The following is a 25,187-nucleotide window of genomic DNA, read 5'->3' as shown; positions in this document are numbered from 1 at the left end:
CAAGTATTATCAATCACCTCACAATTATCTTAATTATATGGTAGCGAAATAAGATATTGTGGAATCACAAACGATGAGACGAAGATGTTTGTGACTACTTTTAATCTTACCCATCGGAGATAAATCTCAAGCAAATCTTAGTAAAGATAATACTCAATCACGATAGTAAAAGTAAGATCAGAACACACAACTACAGAGAAATTAGTTGGATTTGGCTTCACAATCCCAATGACGTCTTTAAGTCGTTAACCTACAGGGTTTCGTGAAAAACCTAAGGCTAAAGGAGAATCGACTCTAGTCGCAACTAATATCACACAGGAGGTGTGGGGATTAGGTTTCCCAGTTGCTAGAGTTCACCTTTATATAGTTTTCAAATCGGGGTTTGCAATCTAAGTTACCTTGGTAACAAAGCATTCAATATTCACCGTTAGATGAAAACCTGATTAGATTCAAGCTAATATCTTTCAACCGTTAGATCGAACTTAGCTTGTCATACACAAATGAAATGTACCCTCATTTAGGTTTGAGCAACCGTACCTAAACGTGTACACTATGTTGGCTCAACAGTAGTTAACCGAGGTTAGCTATATGAACACTCTCATATCAACCTTATTCATCTTAACCATAACTAGTTCAAATGACTCAGATGAAACTAGTTAAAGAGTTGTTCAATTGTTATATTCTCATAGAAGTATACAAGAACACAGTTGAAGAAAAATCGGTTTGATTTACTCGAATCAATTCATGAACATTATAGCCATGGTTTGCAAAGAATGCATTCCTTATTATATTAATCTATTAGTTCATGTCATAACAGACTTTAGAACTTTAACCACTCAAGTTTGCAAACGGTTATACATACTTAAGTAGCCGTACCAAGTTTGGTTTTCTCCAGTATGCGAACGGGTATGTATACCTCCAAACCCAGCAGAATTTTCCGGACCTAAACCTTACGCCAGTACGCGTACGGGTATGTGTACTTAGGTTCCCGGACTTCTCAGACCAACAGGTTTGCATACGGGTATGCATACTATGGTTCCCGGACATGGATTACATATATGCAAGAGTGCATAACATGTTTATAATCCAATGTTGGTTAAGTATTCTAAATTCTATTTCAATCATTGAAACTTTCTTAGAGGATGACAATAGCCGTTTTCACACACTATTAGCGTCAAAGCAAATTTCAAGTTATTGAAATAATCATAACGAAACATTCCAAGTCTACACCAAATGATTGTATCACACAAACCATGTAATATGTTACTAGGCGATTTTCACATGATCATCTTTTGACTTTTGTCAAGAATATAAGATGAACTTGGTTGAAGCGAAAGCTTACCAACACATATTCCAGAAATGAACTCCATGTAAAAACCTAAAAAAACCAGAGTTCATTCCAGAAATGAACTCCATATAAAAACCTACAACAACAGAGTTCATTCTTCCTTCTATAATGACTTTTCCAATGACACTTGCTTCTCAGTTAGAGCTTTCTTCAACTTCTTCATTATTATTCGCATGTTGGACCACCACTACATCGTTATATCCCCCAGATCTAGAATAACTTGTCAGCTAAATCGTTAACTTGACTCATATTTCCATCCTCCATTGTAAAATATGTGTTAGGTTTTGCGCAGTTGCTAGGGAAAAAAAGATACAGGTTCAAGACGATATAAGGGTTATGGTTTGATTGATGTATTAACAGGGGTGTATTGGATCATGATTTATCTAGATAAAATTAGATATTAGTTATACCCGAATCTGGTGGATTTATAACGTTTTTTAAGTAATCTTTAGGATTCCTATGGATATATGATTCTGGATTATAATGGATTGTCTTAGGAGTAGTTAGATCTTTAAAAATTGAAATATATTACAAATTAGTAATATATTTGAAAAAACCACGGTCATCATGATTCCCTTAAGAAAAAAAAAGTTGAGGTGGTGAGTGGAGGCGGTGGTGGGCGGTGGTGGGCGTTGGCAGTGGTGGTTGGTGTGTGGCGATGATGGTGGTGACGGTTGGTGGTGGCGGCGTTGGTCGATGGTGTTGGTTGTGCTGGTGTTGGTTGTGTTGGTGTTGGTTGGTGGTGTGTGGTGGTGGTGGTGGAAAAACATAGCATGTTGTCATTAAAAAAAAATTGTCCATAAGAATCCATGAAACTCGTGTAGTTTGGGTTAAGAAAGATATGAGATAGTAACATACATATTTTGCCTACAAATATCCATAAGAATCCATATATATCATGTCCCTTAACTATCCTAAGATATCCTAAGCCAATTGAATACCTAGGATATTTGAGGAATCTAATACAATCCTAATTGAATACCATGGATATTTAATGATTCGTTACATATCCTAATTGAATACCTAAGAGTTTTTAGGATTATTAAATATCCATGTAAATCTTAATCCAATACACCCCTGTTAGTCTTGGAAGAGAGAATATATTTAGGCTTGTATTATGGTAACAAATTGTACGCATAATATTTTTGGAGTAATTACTATGCCAAATGTGAATAGTTAATCCTAAGAAGGCTATGTAACTAACTTTCCATAAATTTCTGCTTCCATGGGATTTGAAATTTTTTAAATTTTTCCAAGAGCGGGATTTCTGCTGAATCAGGTTTATTGAGTTGAAACTGAACCAGGAGAACTTATCTTTGACACCATGAAAACCAGAGGCATCAACACGAGCAACACTTACAATCAAAAGCTTTATGACAAACACTGCAAACGATTTGAACACAACACAAACGAAAGCAAACGCCAGGGGAGATGATACTAACTGCAAACACATTTTGGAGAAACAAGAAACTTAGTTAATCATAATCAAAAATAATAACAATGGTTAAGAGAATAAACCGATTAATAAAATGAAAGACTTTTAGAGGATTAGAACAAAACTAAATCATGAAAGATAACAGTAAAAAACAAATCAAAGGAGAAATGACAAGAACCTATAGAGAAAATGATGAAAATATTAAAGTTTCCAAGAAGAACTGGGTTGACTCATTGATCGTCCGATTCACAGAGCATGTTTTTTAGAACAGCCCTCCTAAACTGCATGACACGGAGCCTGAATAAAATTGTACATCCTACGAGAATGACATAGACTATGTCTTCATGTTTTGAATAGTTTTGCAGTTTCATCCGAACGTTACGAAACATCTAAAAGAGTAAGTTCATTAAGATGCACAAGTACATTGTCCATTGAACGCTAATGTAATGCACTAATAAAGAAACATTCATTAGTCTAAATTATTTGAGCAATGGAGACTTATCCCGAGCAAATGGATTTCTTAACGGGAAAAATATCGTTTAGTCCTTTTTTAGGTGGTCCCATGTCTGTTTAGTCCTTTGAAAAACATATTTACTGTTTGGTCCATAATTATTTAAAAATATTATAAATGAATAAAAGTACCCTTCCGTGTTAATTTCTACTAATGTTTCTGTAGCAGTTCATTTTTCAAAATGAACTCCTGTTAATTTCTACTTATTTTTTCAGAAATCACCTAAAAAAACCAGAGTTCATTCCAGAAATGAACTCCATATAAAAACCTAAAAAAAAGAGTTCATTCCAGAAATGAACTCCATATAAAACCTAAAAAAACCAGAGTTCATTTCAGAAATGAACTCCATATAAAAACCTAAAAAACATAGAGTTTATTCCAGATATGAACTCCATATAAAAACCTAAAAAAAAAAACAGAGTTCATTCCAGAAATGAACTCCATGTAAAAACCTAAAAAAACCAGAGTTCATTCCAGAAATGAACTCCATATAAAAACCTACAACAACAGAGTTCATTCTTCCTTCTATAATGACTTTTCCAATGGCACTTGCTTCTCAGTTAGAGCTTTCTTCAACTTCTTCATTATTATTCGCATGTTGGACCACCACTACATCGTTATATCCCCCAGATCTAGAATAACTTGTCAGCTAAATCGTTAACTTGACTCATATTTCCATCCTCCATTGTAAAATATGTGTTAGGTTTTGCGCAGTTGCTAGGGAAAAAAAGATACAGGTTCAAGACGATATAAGGGTTATGGTTTGATTGATGTATTAACAGGGGTGTATTGGATCATGATTTATCTAGATAAAATTAGATATTAGTTATACCCGAATCTGGTGGATTTATAACGTTTTTTAAATAATCTTTAGGATTCCTATGGATATATGATTCTGGATTATAATGGATTGTCTTAGGAGTAGTTAGATCTTTAAAAATTGAAATATATTACAAATTAGTAATATATTTGAAAAAACCACGGTCATCATGATTCCCTTAAGAAAAAAAAAGTTGAGGTGGTGAGTGGAGGCGGTGGTGGGCGGTGGTGGGCGTTGGCAGTGGTGGTTGGTGTGTGGCGATGATGGTGGTGACGGTTGGTGGTGGCGGCGTTGGTCGATGGTGTTGGTTGTGCTGGTGTTGGTTGGTGGTGTGTGGTGGTGGTGGTGGAAAAACATAGCATGTTGTCATTAAAAAAAAATTGTCCATAAGAATCCATGAAACTCGTGTAGTTTGGGTTAAGAAAGATATGAGATAGTAACATACATATTTTGCCTACAAATATCCATAAGAATCCATATATATCATGTCCCTTAACTATCCTAAGATATCCTAAGCCAATTGAATACCTAGGATATTTGAGGAATCTAATACAATCCTAATTGAATACCATGGATATTTAATGATTCGTTACATATCCTAATTGAATACCTAAGAGTTTTTAGGATTATTAAATATCCATGTAAATCTTAATCCAATACACCCCTGTTAGTCTTGGAAGAGAGAATATATTTAGGCTTGTATTATGGTAACAAATTGTACGCATAATATTTTTGGAGTAATTACTATGCCAAATGTGAATAGTTAATCCTAAGAAGGCTATGTAACTAACTTTCCATAAATTTCTGCTTCCATGGGATTTGAAATTTTTTAAATTTTTCCAAGAGCGGGATTTCTGCTGAATCAGGTTTATTGAGTTGAAACTGAACCAGGAGAACTTATCTTTGACACCATGAAAACCAGAGGCATCAACACGAGCAACACTTACAATCAAAAGCTTTATGACAAACACTGCAAACGATTTGAACACAACACAAACGAAAGCAAACGCCAGGGGAGATGATACTAACTGCAAACACATTTTGGAGAAACAAGAAACTTAGTTAATCATAATCAAAAATAATAACAATGGTTAAGAGAATAAACCGATTAATAAAATGAAAGACTTTTAGAGGATTAGAACAAAACTAAATCATGAAAGATAACAGTAAAAAACAAATCAAAGGAGAAATGACAAGAACCTATAGAGAAAATGATGAAAATATTAAAGTTTCCAAGAAGAACTGGGTTGACTCATTGATCGTCCGATTCACAGAGCATGTTTTTTAGAACAGCCCTCCTAAACTGCATGACACGGAGCCTGAATAAAATTGTACATCCTACGAGAATGACATAGACTATGTCTTCATGTTTTGAATAGTTTTGCAGTTTCATCCGAACGTTACGAAACATCTAAAAGAGTAAGTTCATTAAGATGCACAATTACATTGTCCATTGAACGCTAATGTAATGCACTAATAAAGAAACATTCATTAGTCTAAATTATTTGAGCAATGGAGACTTATCCCGAGCAAATGGATTTCTTAACGGGAAAAATATCGTTTAGTCCTTTTTTAGGTGGTCCCATGTCTGTTTAGTCCTTTGAAAAACATATTTACTGTTTGGTCCATAATTATTTAAAAATATTATAAATGAATAAAAGTACCCTTCCGTGTTAATTTCTACTAATGTTTCTGTAGCAGTTCATTTTTCAAAATGAACTCCTGTTAATTTCTACTTATTTTTTCAGAAATCACCTAAAAAAACCAGAGTTCATTCCAGAAATGAACTCCATATAAAAACCTAAAAAAAAGAGTTCATTCCAGAAATGAACTCCATATAAAACCTAAAAAAACCAGAGTTCATTTCAGAAATGAACTCCATATAAAAACCTAAAAAACATAGAGTTTATTCCAGATATGAACTCCATATAAAAACCTAAAAAAAAAACAGAGTTCATTCCAGAAATGAACTCCATGTAAAAACCTAAAAAAACCAGAGTTCATTCCAGAAATGAACTCCATATAAAAACCTACAACAACAGAGTTCATTCCAGAAATGAACTCCATATAAAAACCTAAAAAAACAGAGTTCATTCCAGAAATGAACTCCGTATAAAAATCTAAAAAAACAGAGTTCATTTATGGAATGAACTGCAACATCATCATCTTCATCATCTTCGTTGTCTTCAACAACAAAACACGAGTTCATCTTCAACAACAACATCTTCATCACAAATCTTCGTCGTCTTCATCATCTTCATCGTCTCCACCATCTTCAACAACACTAGCAGCAAGAAAAAAAACGCACAAATCTTCATCGTTCATCATCTGCATCGTCTCCACCATCTTCAAGAACACTAGCAGCAAGAAAAAAAGAAGAAAAACGCACAAATCTTCATAATTCATCATCACGTTCTCCGTCTTCATCGTCTCCATCGTATTCAACAACATCAGCAGCAACAAAAAAGAAGAAAAACACAAAAATCTTCATCATTAATCATCATGTTCATCGTCTGCAAAAAAAAAAATGGAGAGGAGAAACTAGATCTGAAAATATAGAGGTGATGGAAAGTAAATCTGAGAATGAGATATTTTCTATTGATTTTTTGTATATATGTGGCCCAAAAGAATATTTCTGTCACCCCACAATAACAATTACATCATCCATGACATCACCCTAGGACCAAACCATAATTTCTAAGACCAAACTATAATATATTTTCCCCAAAAGGACTAAACATACACATGACTGAGTCAACTGGACTAGACTCTCTCTAATATATTTTTCCTAGGACTATATGGTATTTCCTACTTCCTTAATTTCCCTGTCCTCTCTACCTCTCCAGGTGTCCATTTGTCTCCATATATATACTACAAAACCAAAATCACCATCCAATACTATTTCATGCTCTCTCATTCCCATCTCACACATTTTGTACGTATGGATATGAAAAATATGAATCTTACTTCCAACGTGAACAAAGACGACTGCGACAATTGCTACTATGATGATGAGATGTATGCCGACTTGAGAAGGCAGATTCTAATTTTAACCGATGGTGACGATGAACCAAACTGAACTCAGGAAACTCCAAGACGGCACAGAAAGGGAGATCAAAGGCGGGTCAGCATATTAAACTGGTACAGTCGTGTGGTTCGTTCAGTTGCTGGATTCATGAACACCGATATTATACTAGTCCGATTCTGTTCAAACACGAGGAAGTGAGAAATAAATGCAGTAGCGGAACTGGTGTGTTCATCCCGCGTATAACCCATCAAACAATGAGCAATAATTGAATGCCACCATCTGTCTATTCCCTTACGGACCAACAAATTTATCTATCTAGCTCACTAATATTGTCATAAACTATGTTTGAATTGTAATGCGATTGGTAGTTTCACCAACAATTTGATAAATCGTGTACATTACTAGAATGTGACTTGAGTCCTTTGATTTATTTGTATGTCCAACTTGGTTTTGGTTTTGGTTTCAGTAATGTGTTCTTCTTTCTTTCTTTTCTTATGAAATTGAGAAATGCAACTTGAACCAACGAAAAAGTGGTCAGGAAAAATCAGAGGCACTTGGGAGAAAACATCATAAGTAGGTGTCGTCTTTATAAAGATACCAAGGGAAAAATGATTTAGAATTCCAAATTATACATTGTACAGAAGCTATGAAGCTTTCTGTTGATCCCCCAATTGAGGCCAGCAAACCATGGAGTCTGTTAAAACTTAGCTGTGAATAATTTCATACGGCGTGCAATAAACTGTATCGGTGTCGAACAAATAAGCTAGTTGCTGATAGTTTCTGGTCATATGTAAAATTTCTCTCACCTACTGTGAATTGTTGTTCAATTTCCTAAGTTTCCTGAACTGTGACAATTTATCACTCATACAAGTAGGCAATGAAAAACAAGTTTAGAAGAGTATCATTCATTTATTGTAGGCATGTCTTTGAACATTAAAAGATAAATTGTACAAAAAAATGTACAAAACAAAACAGAACAATTTAACCTGCCTGCGACAACAGGGCACGAGCAGCAGCTCTCTCTAAAGCCTTCAACCGGTTAGCTTCTATACGAGCTTTTTGTTCATCAGACAATTGGACAGTACTAGAACCACTTGCCCCATTATCTGATGGCTGATTTGGTAATTTATTTAGTGAACTATTGTGATCAGACGGTACTTGCACAGTTGAAGTAGTCACTGGATGTGGTGATGGATGACTTGTTTCCTGTAATTATAAGATTTGTAAGAAAGAAGCTGGCTCAACAAAACAATCACTTTGTGATCTTTTCACGTTCAAATTATATATGTTGCTATATCATGTGCGGTAATGGCTTTGTTTCCTTCACACATTCTACTACTTAAGGAAGAGCTATGAAACGGTTATAGACATCTGATTATGCGAGTGTATCCGTTAAGTCGACCTACAGCATAAACCAGTGATGGGCCAGATATATTCAGGTTGACACATCTTTCAGCTAATACCCAAGGAAGAGTCATAAAGCCAGATATTTCATATCATATATATACTCCACTGCTATAACAGCAGTACTTCCACAAATGCCAATCTTGCTCTTGCAGTGTTACTTAAAGAAGCATGCTGTGAGATACAACACAATTGTGTTCTTACAGTAACTAAGAGTCTTTTGATTTACTATTTATACAAAAGTTTCCCTGTGGTTATTCTCATTTGAGTTGGTGATGGGTGTAAGGAATATTCAGCTATTCATACAGATTATTTTGCTAAACCCTACACCATGTGTGATTTTCCTTCTAAAGTTTCTCAAATGATGTTTTGTGCAATATGTACTAGTCTGTGATAGGAAGCAACAATAGGCATGATCAAGCTAATAAGACTTGTGAATATTTGACAAAGGAATCAAAACTACAGAAGAAAAGGGTCGAGAAGTTCATAGAACAGGTAAAGAAAATAAATCTTACACTAGTAGCCGCCTGGTAAACCTCATCAAGCATTTCTTCCTCCACATCCATATCATGGTGGGTCTCCAGTACTGAATCTCCCACATCGGGAATAGGGTTTTCCAAGTTGTTAGCATTCTCTGCAATCAAAAAGTTTTAGTTCAAAACTCGGTTGAGTTTGTTATCTATAACACAAGCTTCTCTAATTGAGCATATTCTTCATCGTCGATTTGTATTTACAACCAAAATATGGTGGAAAAAATGATACTCCCAAAATCTGTAACAGTTACCATTTACAAGCATACTTATAGTCTGTAATGAAAATCTATGAGGTAATGGGTGCAGACCTTATTCGTGTGACGTGAAAAGAAACTAATGAAGTGGAGGTTTCTTTAACCAATATTACAGAGCGAATTATACTTGCTTACCTGGTACAGGAGTTGGCTCAACAGGTTCGTTAAGGTGGACAGGTGGTTCATGTAACTTTGAGGGATCCCCTCCATGGGAAACTCTGTCTCTCAAATCTCTAACACATGTCTGGCCAAAACAAAAATAAAATTGAACAAACTAAAAATAAACAAAACCTGAAAAATGCAACTGATCAAAAAGCATATCAAATTTGTTCTTGACTATGACCAGGTAAAGATGTAAATTTGATGTAATAGTTCCTGCATAAATCGAAAGTACAGTTTATGGCTTTTCTGACGCCCGTTTCTGGCTGTATAATGGGTTGAAATATGCACCACACACCATTACATCAAATATGCATAAGGGTCATAGTCTCATACATTGAGATTGTTTTCTCCAAAAATATCTTCCTTTAACTAGATTTCTTGTTTCACTCCAATGTGTAACATAGACCAGAATCAAAAGAAACAAAAGACTAATCCATTTCCATATTATGTAGTAAGTTGACATCAGAGTATTGAGATGAGAAAAAGAAAGGGAGATACATATTATAACTGCAGGTTGGCAACAAAAACAACTGCAGATCACAAATCACTGTATATGCACCAAACAAACAACACAGCCAATCATTTATAGTATGTTTTTGTTTAGACCTTCCTATCTATATTTAGCAAAAAGTCATTTGTATTAAGACAATTATCACAACATTGTCACACTTCACAGTTACTTCTAAAAACAATAAACACAAACAAAAAATTGGAAAGAGAGGTGGAATGGTAGAAGAACATCAATAACTTACCCGAACTTGTCTAGTGGCGCCAACTTGCTCCACTTTCTCAACGAACTGATCAAACGAGTAGTAAGGAAGTAGACGATGGTGCCATTGAGTGTATAGATCAATCAGGTTTCCCAGATCATCAACCTGTTAAACCCACCAAAATAAATCATTGGAATATCCTTTTTTACAAAGAAACACGGCAGTAATAAAAACCAGCCAATCGAAATTTGGACCGGTTAATAAAAAAATTGCTATTAGGTTTCCCAGATCTTCAGCCTGTTAATTTCTCATGGACAGACACAATTGAAGAAGAAATGTGGAAATGGAGAGAAAGATGTAATACCTCATGTCCGCGACCGCGGAATTTGAAAGATCGAGGGAAATGACGAAGAATATAACCAAGGCCATCATCAGAAAGGAGAAGGTTAGGAGTGAGTTTAGGTCTAGCTCTTGGAATTTTTTTGGGCTTTTCAATAGGTTTGTCTATTAAGGGTTTTGAAAAGCCACCACCTGCGTTTTTGAAAGATGATGATGAAGATCCACTGAAATAAGTGTTAGATTTGGGATTGGTATTAGAAGTGGAAATAGGGTTAGGGTTTGTCGCTGAAGAGGATGATGGACAATCTCTAGACCAGTGACCAGGACGACCACATTTATAACACCCTGTTGCTGATGGTGCTCCTCCTCCACCTCCTCCAGTCTTCTCCATTTCCTTGCTCTCACTCTCGCTCTGTACTTTCTCTCTCTATATATATAGTCTGGATTTCACTTTCTGCAGAGCATTTGGTTTGTTATATTCCCAATAATTTGGCGGGAAGAAATGGAGGGAAAACGTAGGGAAAAATCAAAAAGTCCAATTTTGACCGTTCATCATTGACCAAGTGAATTCCGATCAGACGGATAAATCATCGTCCGTAGGCTCTCAGAGCCAGAGTAGTCCAGTTCGCATCTCCATATTTTAGCATTGATTTCTGTTTATGGCTCAAAAAATTCACTTTAAGTAGTTTTTGCCTTATGTTTTCTAATTATCGCCTTACAGTTTGCTCTTTAACCTGTTTAATTCCTTTTTTTCCCTTCTTCAAAAGGCATAGCTGGTCTGGACTCTGGCACTCGTTGCCATTAGCTGACAAGGTATGCTGCACATACCCAAGCTGAATAGCTGACAATCAAAATCCCAGTCATGAAAATTTCAGCACAATGCTATCAATACTAAATAGACAAGTAGTACTAAATAGCACATTGTTGTTCCTCCCGCCCTCAACAATTTCAGAATGAGATTCTTATTGATCTTCCTACCAAATTTACTGTTGAGGACAGTTCTCTTCTAAATTTGCCTCTCACCTCTGAAGAAATAAAGATTGATGTTTTTCAAACGGGGAGAAAAAAAGGCTCTTGGCCCTGATGGTTTTTTACGGGTCTTTTTTATCATAAACATTGGGATATTGTAGGGGAGACTGTCATTGACATGACTCAAACTTGCTTTAGAACAAGACATATTGCTAAGGTTTTTAAACATACCAATATTGCTCTTATTCCCAAAGTTCCTCTTGTTGAACTTCTGTCACAATATAGACCTATAGGACTTTGTAATTTCATCTACAAAGTTTTTTCAAAAACTCTTGCAAATAGACTTAAACCTTTCATGAATACTATTATTTCCCAAAACCAAAGTGCCTTCACTCCTAAGAGGAGTATTTCTGATAATATTCTGCTAGCAAATGAGGCTATATTTTCAGTCAACCATAATGACAAAATTGAAGGTATTGCAGCAATAAACCTGGACATGTCTAAAGCCTATGACAAATTAGAATGGTCTTTTCTTGAAAGTGTTTTGACTAAAATGGGGCTTTCTAACTACTGGATTAAACTATTAAATCAGTGTGTTTCTACAGTTTCCTATTTTGTCCTCCTTAATGGTAACCCTACTGGGTTTTTCCAACCTGAAAGAGATTTGAGACAGGGGAATCCTTTGTTCCCCTATCTCTATATCATCTGCTCTGAAGCTTTATCCTCTTATATTGATAGCCTTTCTAAGAAAGATATTCTGGAAGGTATCAAAGTTTGTAAGGATGCTCCAGAAATGACACATCTGTTGTTTGCTGATGATTCTCTTTTGTTTTCTAAAGCTACTGTTAAAAAATTTAAAATTATAAAAGATTATCTTCAAAAATATTGTTTGGCCTCAGGCCAAGAAATAAATTTTGACAAGTCTGGCATTCTTTTTAGCAGGAAAGTTCCTGAACATATGAAAGCTCAATTGGCTAATATTCTACAGATTCAAAACAGAGATTTAGGAGAAAAATATCTTGGCACTCCTATTGTGTTTCAAGCTTCGAAAATCCAAACCCATGTGGGTATTCTCCAAGCTGTGAATGCTAGAATTTCTATCTGGCTACATAAGCTCCTGTCCTAAGCTGCTAGAATTACTTTGATTAAACACATTGGTCAAGCCATTCCCCTTTTCCAAATGGGAGCTTTCCTTATCCCTAAACAAATGGATTCTCATCTTTGTAAATTCTGGTGGGAAGAGTCTCTAGATCCTAAAGATAGAAAACTGCACCTGCTAGAGTGGGACATTTTATGCGCCCTCAAGGCTCAAGGTGGTCTGGGTTTTAGAAAGTCTGAACTTAATAATCTATCTATGTTTGCTAGAAATGCTTGGAGAATTCTTGATAATCATGTATGCTTGCCACTATTCTTAAAGCTAAATACTTTCCTAGAACTGATTTCTTGAATGCCAAGTGCACTGGTAAATGCTCTTGGACTTGGAAGTGTTTACATGCTATCAAAGAACTCATTAAGCCTTTCATCTCCTGGATAGTTGGGGATGGTCAGTTCATTGATCCCTGGTGTGAGAAATGGATCCCTAATTTGGGCTCTGCTAAACCAAACCCTTTAGTCCCACCAGACCCTAACATTAAAGTTTCTTATTTTATTGATCATTCCACCAGAACTTGGAATTTGTCTAGACTAAACACACTTTGATGATGTTTTTGTTAAGAAGATTATCACCATTCCCTTAAGCCAGTTATACACTCCTGATAGGAGGGCTTGGGATCTTTCAAATTTTCTTCAAAATATGCCTACATGGGGCTAAGAGGTCTTAGACATTCCCCTTGTAAAAATCTTTGGATGCGTATTTGGAAAATCAGGGTTCCTTACGGAATCCAAATATTTACTTGGAAGGAAGCTAGAAATGCCCTTCTTTCTAGAACTATTTTACATACCAGAATGCCTATGCATAGTGTTGATTGTGCTAGGTGTAATGATCCTCAAGAATATATTATGCATGCTACTCTGTCCCTTTGCTAGCCGAGTAGGGTTTCTCTCTGATTTTTACATCAACACTCATTTTTTTCAGAATTAGTCCTTCATTGACTGGCTTCTGTTTTGGTTAATTGATCCCTTGACTAGACTCCTTGATGAAGCTTAATGTCTGTTTGTTTCTATCTTGTGGTCCCCGTGGACTAGCAGAAATAACTTAACTTTCCAAAACTTGAAAGAAACTCATGTTGTTGTCCTCTCTAGAGATAAAGCAATGCTTCTAACTAGGAAACCTTATCTTACCATTTCTCTTACTACCCCTGTTAACCTATGTGACAAATGGATTCCCCCCTCCTTTGGATGGATTAAGTGTAACACTGATGGTGCTTATGTTGATATTTCTAGAGCAAATGATGCAGGATATGTGATGAGGGATTTCTCAAGAAAAGCTTCCTTTTGTGCTTCCATGGTTTTTGAAGTCAAGTCTGCTGAAGAAGCTGAAGCAAGAGCTATTTGGGAAGTCTTGGAGGAGCAGTTAACCCATATCATAGTCGAAAGTGATGCGAAGTCTCCCATTGATCAATTTTGAGCTGGCCAGTTTAATGGAGACTCGCGTATGGATGTTATATTCAAGGATATTCAGTTCTTTTCTTCTAAATTAGTGGCTTGTATTTTTAATTTTCAATCGCGTACTTGTAATTTTGTAGCTCATGAGTTAGCTCAAGGGGAAAAAACAAACAAAGCCTCTATGTACTGGTCTGTGTCTCCTATTTGGCTTCTGCCATCATTCGCCTTTTTGAAGGCCTTTGCTTATTAAAATAAATAAATAATATAGACAAGTAGTGAGCACGTGCGATGCACGTCGGCAACATTAACTTTTCATCTTCATTTTACTTTTCAATTTAGCCTGATATTAGGTAAAAATGGAAAGAAAAAAAATTAAAGCATCACTTTTAGTGAAACAAAGATAATCTTTTGTGTCGAAACTAAAATCTATTGATTCTTCTAAGTAATTTTATAGTATATCAAGTGAAGTATTTGAGGATTATATAGGCAACATATAAAAAGTATATAAGCATAACCTCTATCAATTTACCTTTAAATTATAGCTATTTTTTCGGAATACTATAAATACATTAAAAAGAAAAGATTTGATATGGTTGTTTATACTCTTTGCATAGATGATTGAAAGAGCTTTCCAAATATATAAAATTCACAAAAATCCAACGTACCATTTGGAAGATACGAAGTTTTCAAATATTTATCTTTATTTTTATAAAAATGGCATTTTTGTAAATAAACGATTTCATAAATTATTATTTTAAGCCCCTATTATATTTAGCATTTCAGTCCTTATTTATATTTCTTAACTAAACAGTCCCTATTTTGTTTAACATTTTAGTCCCTAATTCGTTTGGTTAATCATTTTCCGTTTGGTGAACCAAAAAAAGAGTAAGGATTTCAATTAAGCTTGCTTGCTTTAAAGAGAGGTGAGATACACGTAACAGTATTGTACTAAAGCAAACCAACCTCAATTTCTTTAATTTTTTTGTTTTTTTGCTAAATCATATTATTTTATTACCAAAAAAGGACTAAAAAGTCAATTACAGCTTAAAGAGCAGAAGAGCTAACACAATAGACTTAATGGTTACAAAATTACGGGACTGACAATGCTTTTATTGCTAACAAAATTTACAGTAAGCTACATATGGCATCTCAATTCTCTTCATAGAAGTTGGCCTCCCTATTTGAATAATTCTTTCTCCTGCATTTAGCCTATCACCATTCTTTGCTAATTCATCTGCAAAGAAATTTATTTCTCTAAAGCAATGCTCAAATCTGATATCCTGTAACTTCTTTAGCACATTAAGCCATCTATTTCTTATGTACCATGACACCTTCCCTTTAATGAATTTATTCATGACTGACTTGGAGTCTGATCTGATAATCACTTTCCTACAATGCATGTTAAATGCCCATTCCAGTGCACACAAGATCACCAATTCTTCAGCAATGAAGTTGGTTGCATTTCCTACACCACTTGACAATGTACCAATTACTTGACTATCACTGTTTCTCGCAATGATTCCAATTCCAGCATCACCTGGATTACCAAAATATGCACCATCACAGCAAAAAAGTACATAATTCTCAATTGGGGCAGTCCAGTAACACTCCTTAATACGGCTATATTTGATTTTTCTCTCACCCAGATGGAAAAAATATATTATCTTGGAGTCATAGTCTTGGCTCCATCTGGTCCCTTGCATTCTATAACCTCCTTCGTGTACCATTTGACATATTCTGCTCTTAAATCCATTGCAGTTAGGCAGAGTTTCTTCAAACAGCTTTTTATTTCTTTGAAACCACAATTCTTTAATAGTAGCACAAGCAGCAGTTATCCAAGCTTCTTTTATTAGTGTACTTTTATTTTTGGCAGCTTTGAGCACATCTTCAAAAAAATCTGGAATACCAAATCCAAAAATCTCATTCAGCCAGCTCCAAATTGATATACTGAATTTGCAATCCCATAAAGTATGCTTCATACTGTCTTGTTATTCCATGCAGATGTAGCATCTAGACACCATTTCAAAACCCTTTTGAAGCATTACCTCATCAGCAACATATACACCCCGCTGCAACTTCCAAACATTACTATCAATACTAGGATGTAATGCTGCTTTCCAGATGTACCTTGGCCAGTGAAGAATTGGTTCTCTGTGCCTTATTTTCTCTACAGCTGAAGCAGTTTTGAACTTACCACTTTTATCACCATTCCACACCATTATGTCAGCTCCTCCACTTATTATAGGAAAACTAGATTGATTAATGAAAGGCTGCAATTCAACTGGAATTTCCCAAACATTATTCTGCAGTAAATCTTTAACTTTCATATTTAAGTTACTTCTTACAAATCCAGTTAAGCCCATTACTTCTATCACAGGAGATTCCCCAATCCATGTATCATACCAAACATATATTTGTGCTCCATTACCTACACACCACCTTACATCTTCCTTTAAATAATTCCAGGCCCATTTCAGACCCTTTCATATTGTAGATTGTTTCCATTTAGTGATCCATTGCCCTTGTTTGTCTTTAAATTTAGAAGAAATGAATAAAGCCCATTCTTCAATTGAGTTCAAAAGATTCCACATCATTTTCATCAACAAAGCTTTGTTAATAACCTCGGGACCTTGTCCAGAATTGAATACTCTCAGGACTAAGCCGCTACACAAAATTACACCTAACTTCGTATAGTTGAGACCAAGCAACTAAATCTATAGTTCACCTAGTTCCGTCTGTATTCCCACGCCTCCAACTTATAAATAAGTAACGTACTTGGAACAATTCCTTTGGTTCGTATTCCAAACAGTAAAGGAACAACAAATATGTTTGGTATCAACTCTATTCAACCAAGTGATATGAGTCGGACAAAGGCTGTTTCGTTTATCTTAACATAAACTCATTCATCAGGTCCTTAGATCTATCTTATGTTCAATTACCGAAGTAATCGTTTAAGATTAAGCCAACAACACTCTTAATCCAAAGAATTGTGTTGATGCCGATCTACTCAACTAATCAATCCAATCTACCACAAGGATAAACCGATTATTAATTGGATCCTCTTTTACCAAATCAAGTATTTTGCACACCAATGATTATTAACCCAAGTCAGATCTTCAATATCTTCTTTGTCTTCAAATCTTCTTAAATCTTCAATAAAAACCTGCACACAATCACTTGAATATCTTGTGATCAATCACGCACATAACGGAGTCTGTTAACAATGGATTATCATAAGATCGTATTTAGAACTAACAACAGTCTAAAGATCCCTGTCGAAACTCTAAACTAGTTTGAGTGAATCTTATATCAGAAGAGAAGATCCTCAAGCATAAACAAACTAGGTGCAATCAGATTTCAACCACCGTTAGTCAATCAAATCAATTGAAAACAAAAGATAAATCACAATTTTCTAGTTTCCCACCAACGGTACCCGCTAGAACTTCTCAATCCCAAAGAAGACTTTAAACTGAGCGGCCGTAAGAGATTTCGCCTAATTAGGTTACTCTCCTCTCCGAATAGGCGGCTACACCAGAAACAACAACAAAAGAGAAAGTCTGTTGTTACGAAGGATTAGTTTGCTAGAAAGGCAAACTTCAAGTATTTATAGACAAGGAAGTTTAGACACCAAGGAATTTCCAAAACCGAAAATATTCTCAAGATATTCACTAAAGCACAAATTCGGTTTCCATAATTCCTGGAAATGCTCTGTCCAAAAATAATGATCGAAATCTCTCGGAAAATCTAATTAGTAAATGCACATTACTAATTCTTATATTTTCCTACAAAATAAAATTAATAACCTTAATTAAAAGATTCTTAACTTACTATGTTTCGATCCTGGGATTTTCTTCCTTTATCTATTAAGGAATAACTTTGAACAATTAAAGAAATAAACATTCACTGCACGTGTTCAAAGTATGTCGACATCCTTACTTTGTAAGTTCTCTTTCACACTTACAACCTTGAAATCGATTTGCCACACTTCCAAACAAGTTTAGAATTGTTTCATATGACTTTCAAGAACTATGTGATTGATCAAACAAACATTCAATCACAATCATGGGTTTGACGGTTCTACCTCCATGTGAGTATTGTGCATAGTCACACTAGCTTTCCAAAATTCGGTTGACTAGGTACTAGGATCGGTTCCCCACATATATATGGTATCTAACTTATATGTGTTGCACATGTCCATAGGATCGGTTCCTCTTTTCCTAAAAACGTGTTGCACATGTCCATAGGATCGGTTCCTGATGTTTTTTCAAAGTTGTTATAGTAGTATGATTCGTTCAAGACTTGTGAAAGCGGATTTTTAGATTTTTTTTTTAATAAATAAAAATAGCGAATTAATTTAAAAAGATGTTGTGAAAATTATGGAGAGAATATAACTAGGATTCCACCATTGGTTGATATTAGTGATTTAATAAAACAATAATTATGCAAGTCAACATTCAAATTGATTATAATAGTATTGCCTATACATGTATATTTCCAAAAGAATAGATGTTAATCCAAGCATAGAATATCAAAACCCTGAAGCAGGCATATTCTATCAAGAGAAAATACACCTAACTAATCAAAATCATATAAACAATTTTTAGTTCAATGCAAAAATCATAATAGAGTTGTTTTAATTAATTAATAGAAATATATCACTTTTATCGAAACAACGGCTTCCTCCATAGCCCCAAGGATTGGGTTTAGCTCATCATTTTGTAAACACGCTCAAAATATTTGTTCATTGCTTCAAAAATTGTTTACAAAGATAAAATGGAGAGAAAATGATGAAAATCGGGTGTTTAAAACTCTTCCCCTAATCACTCCCTAATCTCTCATCCCCCTTCTCTTACATCTCAGGAGCTATTTATAACCTAGCAGTAACCACAAATATCTCCAATTACTCCTCAAAATCTTCACAGTGAAGGAATATTATTCTCGGGAATAATTTCCTATTTTTTTCTTTTCTGCACGCATGAATGAGTTGTAAAACATCTCCAATTACTCCTCAAAATCTTCACAGTGAAGGAATATTATTCTCGGGAATAATTTCCTATTTTTTTCTTTTCTGCACGTATATTTCCCACAATAACACCAACAGTAAGTGAAACGAAAATATATTTGTTCCCTGTTTTAGCTTATCACGCGTCTGTTTAGTGTTGACGTGTTCCAACATGCATATTTCTCGAAATATATTGATTCTAACTCGTGACAGGATAATCTCTCAACGCAACTCTGAATAGTAAACGTCCTCCGGGTTGCCTTTAACACTTTTTCGAGCCAATTTTTCCGAAAATGTTTATTTCCTAAAAATATATAAAAACACAATATTAGTACAAAAATCGAGTACCAGCAATACATGAAATTAAGGACAACGTATTCACAAAAATGTGTCTATCAAATACCCCCAAACTTATTATTTGCCAGTCCTCGAGCAAAACTAATCTAGAAAATAAAATGACTACACTTAGCACGTGCAGCAAGCCGTTAAACCGCTAGGTGGCCCTAGCGGCGGAGTGTTGTCTCTTGAGGGTTTACCAGAGGTGTACCCACAAAACCATTACTCCAGACCCTAGCTATCTACGCAGAACCTTGAAAGGCACTAAAGAATCTCCTTGGTTGGCATACAAACATTGACTATAGGAGGAAGTACCCTGATGCGAATTTCCAATTGATGTACACGAGTTTTCACTCAGCATACTATAATTCATATATAAGTGACAGAGCTCTACTCAGATAGTTTCTAGACATCATAACCGGAGTCAACCAATCACATGGAAAGATTAAGAAGATGGATAAAGAGATGGTTAAAAGTGAATGGTGTTTCCCATATCTGTCTGAAAGCCTCTGCCAAAGTGAACCTATCCTAATGGACTGAGATACCGGTCTGACTAATATCAACACAACTGGCATATACAAGGGGACCAGTGGTCGATAAACCTAACTCTAGGTCAACACAACTGGCATATACAAGGGCACCAGTGGTCGACTTTATTGAATTTATTCCGGTTGGTCTAATGGTATGGTTTTTTGTTTTTGGTATCTCAATCACTCTATTCCACCCTAGCAAAGGTAACAACTTGAATCGTGTGCCCCACCAAATCACTTAAAAATAAAAACAGAAGGATTAGGATTCAACGAGATGTGGCGAAACTACCATGTTTTTTTTTAATTCTAACACCTGAGCTATGTGCTTTTATGAATAGACTTTTTAGATGTTTCCATCTAATCAGATTGGTTCCTCAACTCCTACAACCAAGATGTTCCCATCCACTTAGATTGGTTAGTGCCAACCTTAATAAGCATAAATTTATAGGCTCTGGAGTTTATTTGTTGCAGCTAAGAGCTAACAAAAAGTTTCTTCCCCACCCCCAAACTTAAATCTAACATTGTCCTCAATGTTCTAAAGATGAAATTAAAAGCATGAACAATAAGAAACTGTTACCACTTGATGGATGGAAAAAGAAATAAGGAAGGATATTACCGCAAGCATGAGTACCTCCCAGGAAATGCTAAATTTAAAGTCTTTAGCTAGACATCATATACCTCAAAAAGGATTGTCACCTTTCAAAGTCATATATCAATAGTCGAAACAATTGTGGGTCCATAAGACCAAACAGAGCTGACACCAGTATGAGACAACTGCACTGATTCAGAAAAATGAAAAGAAGCAGCACGTCCTCATCTAAGGTTTCTTTCAAGACAACTGGGTTTATCTGCAGCGCGTAATTGAACTTCATATGTGTGTCTCGATAAATAGATTCATCCGAAAAAAGGGTCTCTAATACCTGGGTTACCTCCTGGACAGTATCAGGAGGATCGGGTTGCGGAGTCTGAAAAGACTCAAGTAATATCTCAGATATACAAGGCTCGAGTCCCAAGTTAGGGACTCTAATTAGGGATACGATACGATACAATCACAAGAACCATCACTACCCCCGAACTTAGGGTTCACAGACAAACCTCTAACTATTTCTTGAATTTCCGGATCTTCGGAGTTCTTAAAATACTCAAGAGATTCTTCTAGTTCTCTACCCCCAAACTTAGGGTCATCATTATTCTCAGAAAAACCTAAAACTATTGCCTAAATTTCTGGGTCCATAGAATCTTTAAAATACTCAAGAGCTTCTTCTAAAGATTGATCACATATCTGATCTAAGAGAATGGTTTCCTCAAAATCATCTAAAGAATCTACCAGTAAAGTGTCAAGCTAATTATCCTGAACCAAATCCTGAACTAAGTGCTAATCATATTCACTTCTTCTAAATCATCATTCTCAGAAGGTTGTCTAGTAACATTAAAGACATTTAGTTCAGTGGTCATATTACCAAAGGATATGTTCATAATCCCAGTCCTACAGTTGATGACAGCGTTAGCTGTGGCTAAAAATGGGAGACCTAAAATCACTGGGATTTAACGACTTGGGTCCTGAACAGGCTGGGTTTCTAGAAAAACGAAATCCACAAGATAAATAAACTTATGAACCTCAATCAGAACATCCTCTATGACACCACGAGGGACTTTGACAGACCTATCAGCTAATTATAGTGTCATTTTATTCGGTTTCAACTTACCAAGACCTGGATGGGTGTATACATGATACGGGAGTAAGTTAACACTAGATCCTAAGTCAAGTAAAGCTTTATCGACCATGTGATTACCAATCGCACAACATATGATGGGGAATCCAGGATCCTTATACTTAGGGGGTGTTTGGTTCAGAAGAACGGAACGTACCTAACCAACTAAAAAATATTTCTTATGGACATTAAGCTTACACTTTCGTGTACAAAGATCTTTAAGGAACTTGGCATAAGCAGGCATCTGCCTAATTGCTTCTAATAGCAGAATGTTGATGTTCACCTGCTTAAATGTTTCCATTATCTCGTTGAAAGTCGACTCCTTCTTAGTTGGGGCTAACAAATGTGGATATGTGACTCTAGGCACAAAGGTAGACCTATCAGGAATTTCTTGGGAATCCTTAGAGACTGTTTCAGTTTCCTCGTCTACTGGATCCTCTTAGGAAGTAGAAGGTGGAACTACAGTATGTCCACTAGGCATGGCTACCTTATTGTCTACCATTTTACCACTCCTAAGGGTTGTTATCGAGTTCATATGGTTTGATGATTTCTCACCAGCTAAAGATATTTGATGGACTCCCCTAGGGTTAGGTTGTGGTTGACTAGGAAACTTTCCTTTTTCTCTCAATGTCTCATTTATCTGACTAACCTGGGTTTTCAACTCGGAAATAGCCTGAGAGTTAGCCTGACCTATTCTCTTATTTTCTTCTAAACCTTGAGCAACAGATTGCTGAAACTGCACAGTGTTACGAGTTAACAAAGCAAAAGACTCTTCTAAACTCATAATCTTCTTATCCGAAGGGTTCTGAAACTGTGTCGGAGCTGAAGGATTCTTAGTGTAGCCAAAACCTGGGGGAACCTGAGCATTACTATACTGACCTTGATTCTGGCCCTTGGACCAAGAAAGGTTTGGATGGTTTCTCCAGCCAGGGTTATAGGTTTCTGAATATGGGTCAAACTTCTGTTGGTTATCAAACCTAGTGTTGTTATAAAGAGCATTGACTTGCTCTTCAACAACATGGCCTTCCCAAAAAGGCTCATTTCTTCCACTACTACCACTAGAATGACCTAATTCTAAGGCTTCTAACCTTTTGGCTGTAGCTGCTATTTTGGCGTCTGACTCATAAGATCCTTCTACCCTATTAACATTTCCTCTACTTACAAGAATTGTTTTCTGGGGTTCCCTACTATTTTCCCATTGTTGGGTCTTATCGGCGATTTCATTCAAGAATGTCATCGCTTCATCAACAGTTTTATTATCAAACCCACCTGTGCATAAGGACTCAACCATGGTTGTTGTTGAATAATCTAAACCCTCGTAGAGGATCTGAACTAACCTAACCTTCTCCAAACCATGATGAGGACATTGAGATATCAAGTCATTGAACCTTTCTAAGTACCTATATAAAGATTCTCCCTCTTGTTGGGAAAAAGTACATATTTGTGTCCTAATAGACGATGTTTTATGCCTTGGGAAAAACTTATGTATAAAGGCAGAAGTAAGTTGGTCATAGGTTTCAATTGACTCAGAGTCCAAACTATACAGCCAAGATTTGACTTTATCTTTTAAGGAAAAGGGGAATAACCTAAGTTTCAACGCATCATCACTTAGGTTTTTAATTTTCAGAATACTACAAACTTTCTCAAATTCCCTAACATGAAAATAGGGGTTCTCATTCTCCTTCCCTAAAAATATTGGGAGCATCTGTAAAGTCCCAGGTTTCAGTTCATAATTTGCCTCGGTTTCATCTAACTTGATACAAGAAGGACGAGAGGTCCTAGTTGGGTTTAGCAAAGCTTTCAAAGTTGCCATTTCTGGCACTACCAAAGGATTAGGAGTACTAGGGGTACTTTCCTCACAAAGAGACAGATTCTCAAAACTGAAGTTTCCAAAAACGGGGCTCTCAAAAGAAGAGTCTTCGAGCTCCCCGTCTTCACAAGAAGAACTACTAGGTTTTTCACTAATCAAACGACCTAGAGTGTTTCTTTTCCAAGCCCGTTTAAAAACTTCGGGCATACACTAGAAAAACAAAATCAAAAAGGAAATCCCTAAAAAGAAAGGGATGTTCTATGCAAACACAAATAAGGCTGACTCCACCATAGAAAACCTACTGATTTCTAGCAAACAAAAAGCATGATGGCTCCACTTAGATTGTTTCTAGACCAGCTTCTAATCCTTCGAACGGGAATTCGTTACAATTTAAGCAAACCCCTCTGGAATCAATCCGAGTTAAAGTAAGTTAAATAGAGGCGAGGGAAGCTCGGTGGAGCTTTGATACCCAAGGCCTCACCGGTATTACAAGGCGGCGCAGTCACGCATTCAAATTACAGTAACCGTAAAGAACTTGGAAGTATGCTTAAAAGAGTAACAAATATCTTTCGAATGACTTTCCTGTTAAGCTCGTTACCCTATTGGTCTCGTTCTAGTCAAAATTTTAGGCTTAGGTTCGCGTTTGGTGTCGTTTTCCTAAGGCGGGAAAGAAGAGAACTGTGATGAAATCCGAACCCTTATCTTGTATGGCCAGTCCTTGCCCTTTACTAGGAAATTAAAGCAGCCGTTTTCAAGTCCTCAACATATATGCATACGAAGCAAGACAGTAACTCGCTGACAGGGGATTCGCGAGTGCTTCGAAAAACTTACCTCCCGTACCAGACGGGGAATGAACCTTTGTGGTCGACTCGGGTCACGACTCCTATGTCATGTACGAACCCGAGGGGCCGGGGTGATATCGTAATCACCATTCTTCTCAGCAAACAGTTTATATTTAAACTACCCTTTCATAGGGTTTAAAATTAATGTCCCAAAATTTAAAGTCCAAAGTCCAAAAATTATAAAGTGCAAAAGAAAAAGGAAGTCTAAAAAAAATCTACAAAAAATAAAAATGTCTCTCTTTTTTTTTTCTCTTTTTTTTTTTATAAAAAAAAAAATCTTCTTCTTTCGCTCCTTTCGCTTTGCCTTTTACTCCAAGTCTTTAAGTATTCACCAAAAGCTTTAGCAAACTTTTCTTTCGCTCCAAATTCCAAAATCTGAAAGGAAAAGACAAAATCCAAAAACGCTCAAAATATTATTGTGTAAACACGCTCATTGTGTAACCTTATCATAGCCTGGTCTAACCTTATCATTGTGTAAACACGCTCAAAATATTTGTTCATTGCTTCAAAAATTGTTTACAAAGATAAAATGGAGAGAAAATGATAAAAATCGGGTGTTTAAAACTCTTCCCCTAATCACTCCCTAATCTCTCATCCCCCTTCTCTTACATCTCAGGAGCTATTTATAACCCAGCAGTAACCACAAATATCTCCAATTACTCCTCAAAATCTTCACAGTGAAGGAATATTATTCTCGGGAATAATTTCCTATTTTCTTCTTTTCTGCACGCATGAATGAGCTGTAAAATATCTCCAATTACTCCTCAAAATCTTCACAGTGAAGGAATATTATTCTCGGGAATAATTTCCTATTTTTTTCTTTTCTGCACGCATGAATGAGCTGTAAATATCTCCAATTACTCCTCAAAATCTTGACTGTGAAGGAATATTGTTCTCG

General features: G+C 35.9%; 1 protein-coding gene across 1 annotated transcript; it reads right to left on the bottom strand.

Moving 5' to 3' along the window:
- Window positions 1–8,022: 8,022 nt before the first annotated feature.
- Window positions 8,023–10,960, bottom strand: LOC113323876 (TIMELESS-interacting protein-like). The gene is made up of 5 exons (XM_026572220.1): window positions 10,570–10,960; window positions 10,248–10,370; window positions 9,469–9,577; window positions 9,062–9,180; window positions 8,023–8,348 (listed from the first exon to the last, which is right to left on the bottom strand). The coding sequence occupies exons 1-5, from the start codon at window positions 10,933–10,935 to the stop codon at window positions 8,124–8,126; spliced, it is 942 nt and encodes a 313-aa protein (XP_026428005.1). The 5' UTR covers window positions 10,936–10,960; the 3' UTR covers window positions 8,023–8,123.
- Window positions 10,961–25,187: the final 14,227 nt, after the last annotated feature.

The sequence above is a fragment of the Papaver somniferum genome, chromosome 11 (assembly GCF_003573695.1).
Source record: "Papaver somniferum cultivar HN1 chromosome 11, ASM357369v1, whole genome shotgun sequence".
NCBI classification, from domain to species: Eukaryota; Viridiplantae; Streptophyta; class Magnoliopsida; order Ranunculales; family Papaveraceae; genus Papaver; species Papaver somniferum.
This window is presented reverse-complemented; position numbering and strand designations above follow the sequence as displayed.

Excerpts from the sequence above, each read along its gene's own strand:
- LOC113323876 (XM_026572220.1), bottom strand. The coding sequence starts at position 10,935 with ATGGAGAAGACTGGAGGAGGTGGAGGAGGAGCACCATCAGCAACAGGG. Across the intron at positions 10,371-10,569 it reads TCCGCGGTCGCGGACATGAG|GTTGATGATCTGGGAAACCT; the intron begins GTATTACATCTT and ends TGGGTTTAACAG. Across the intron at positions 9,578-10,247 it reads GCGCCACTAGACAAGTTCGG|ACATGTGTTAGAGATTTGAG; the intron begins GTAAGTTATTGA and ends TGTTTTGGCCAG.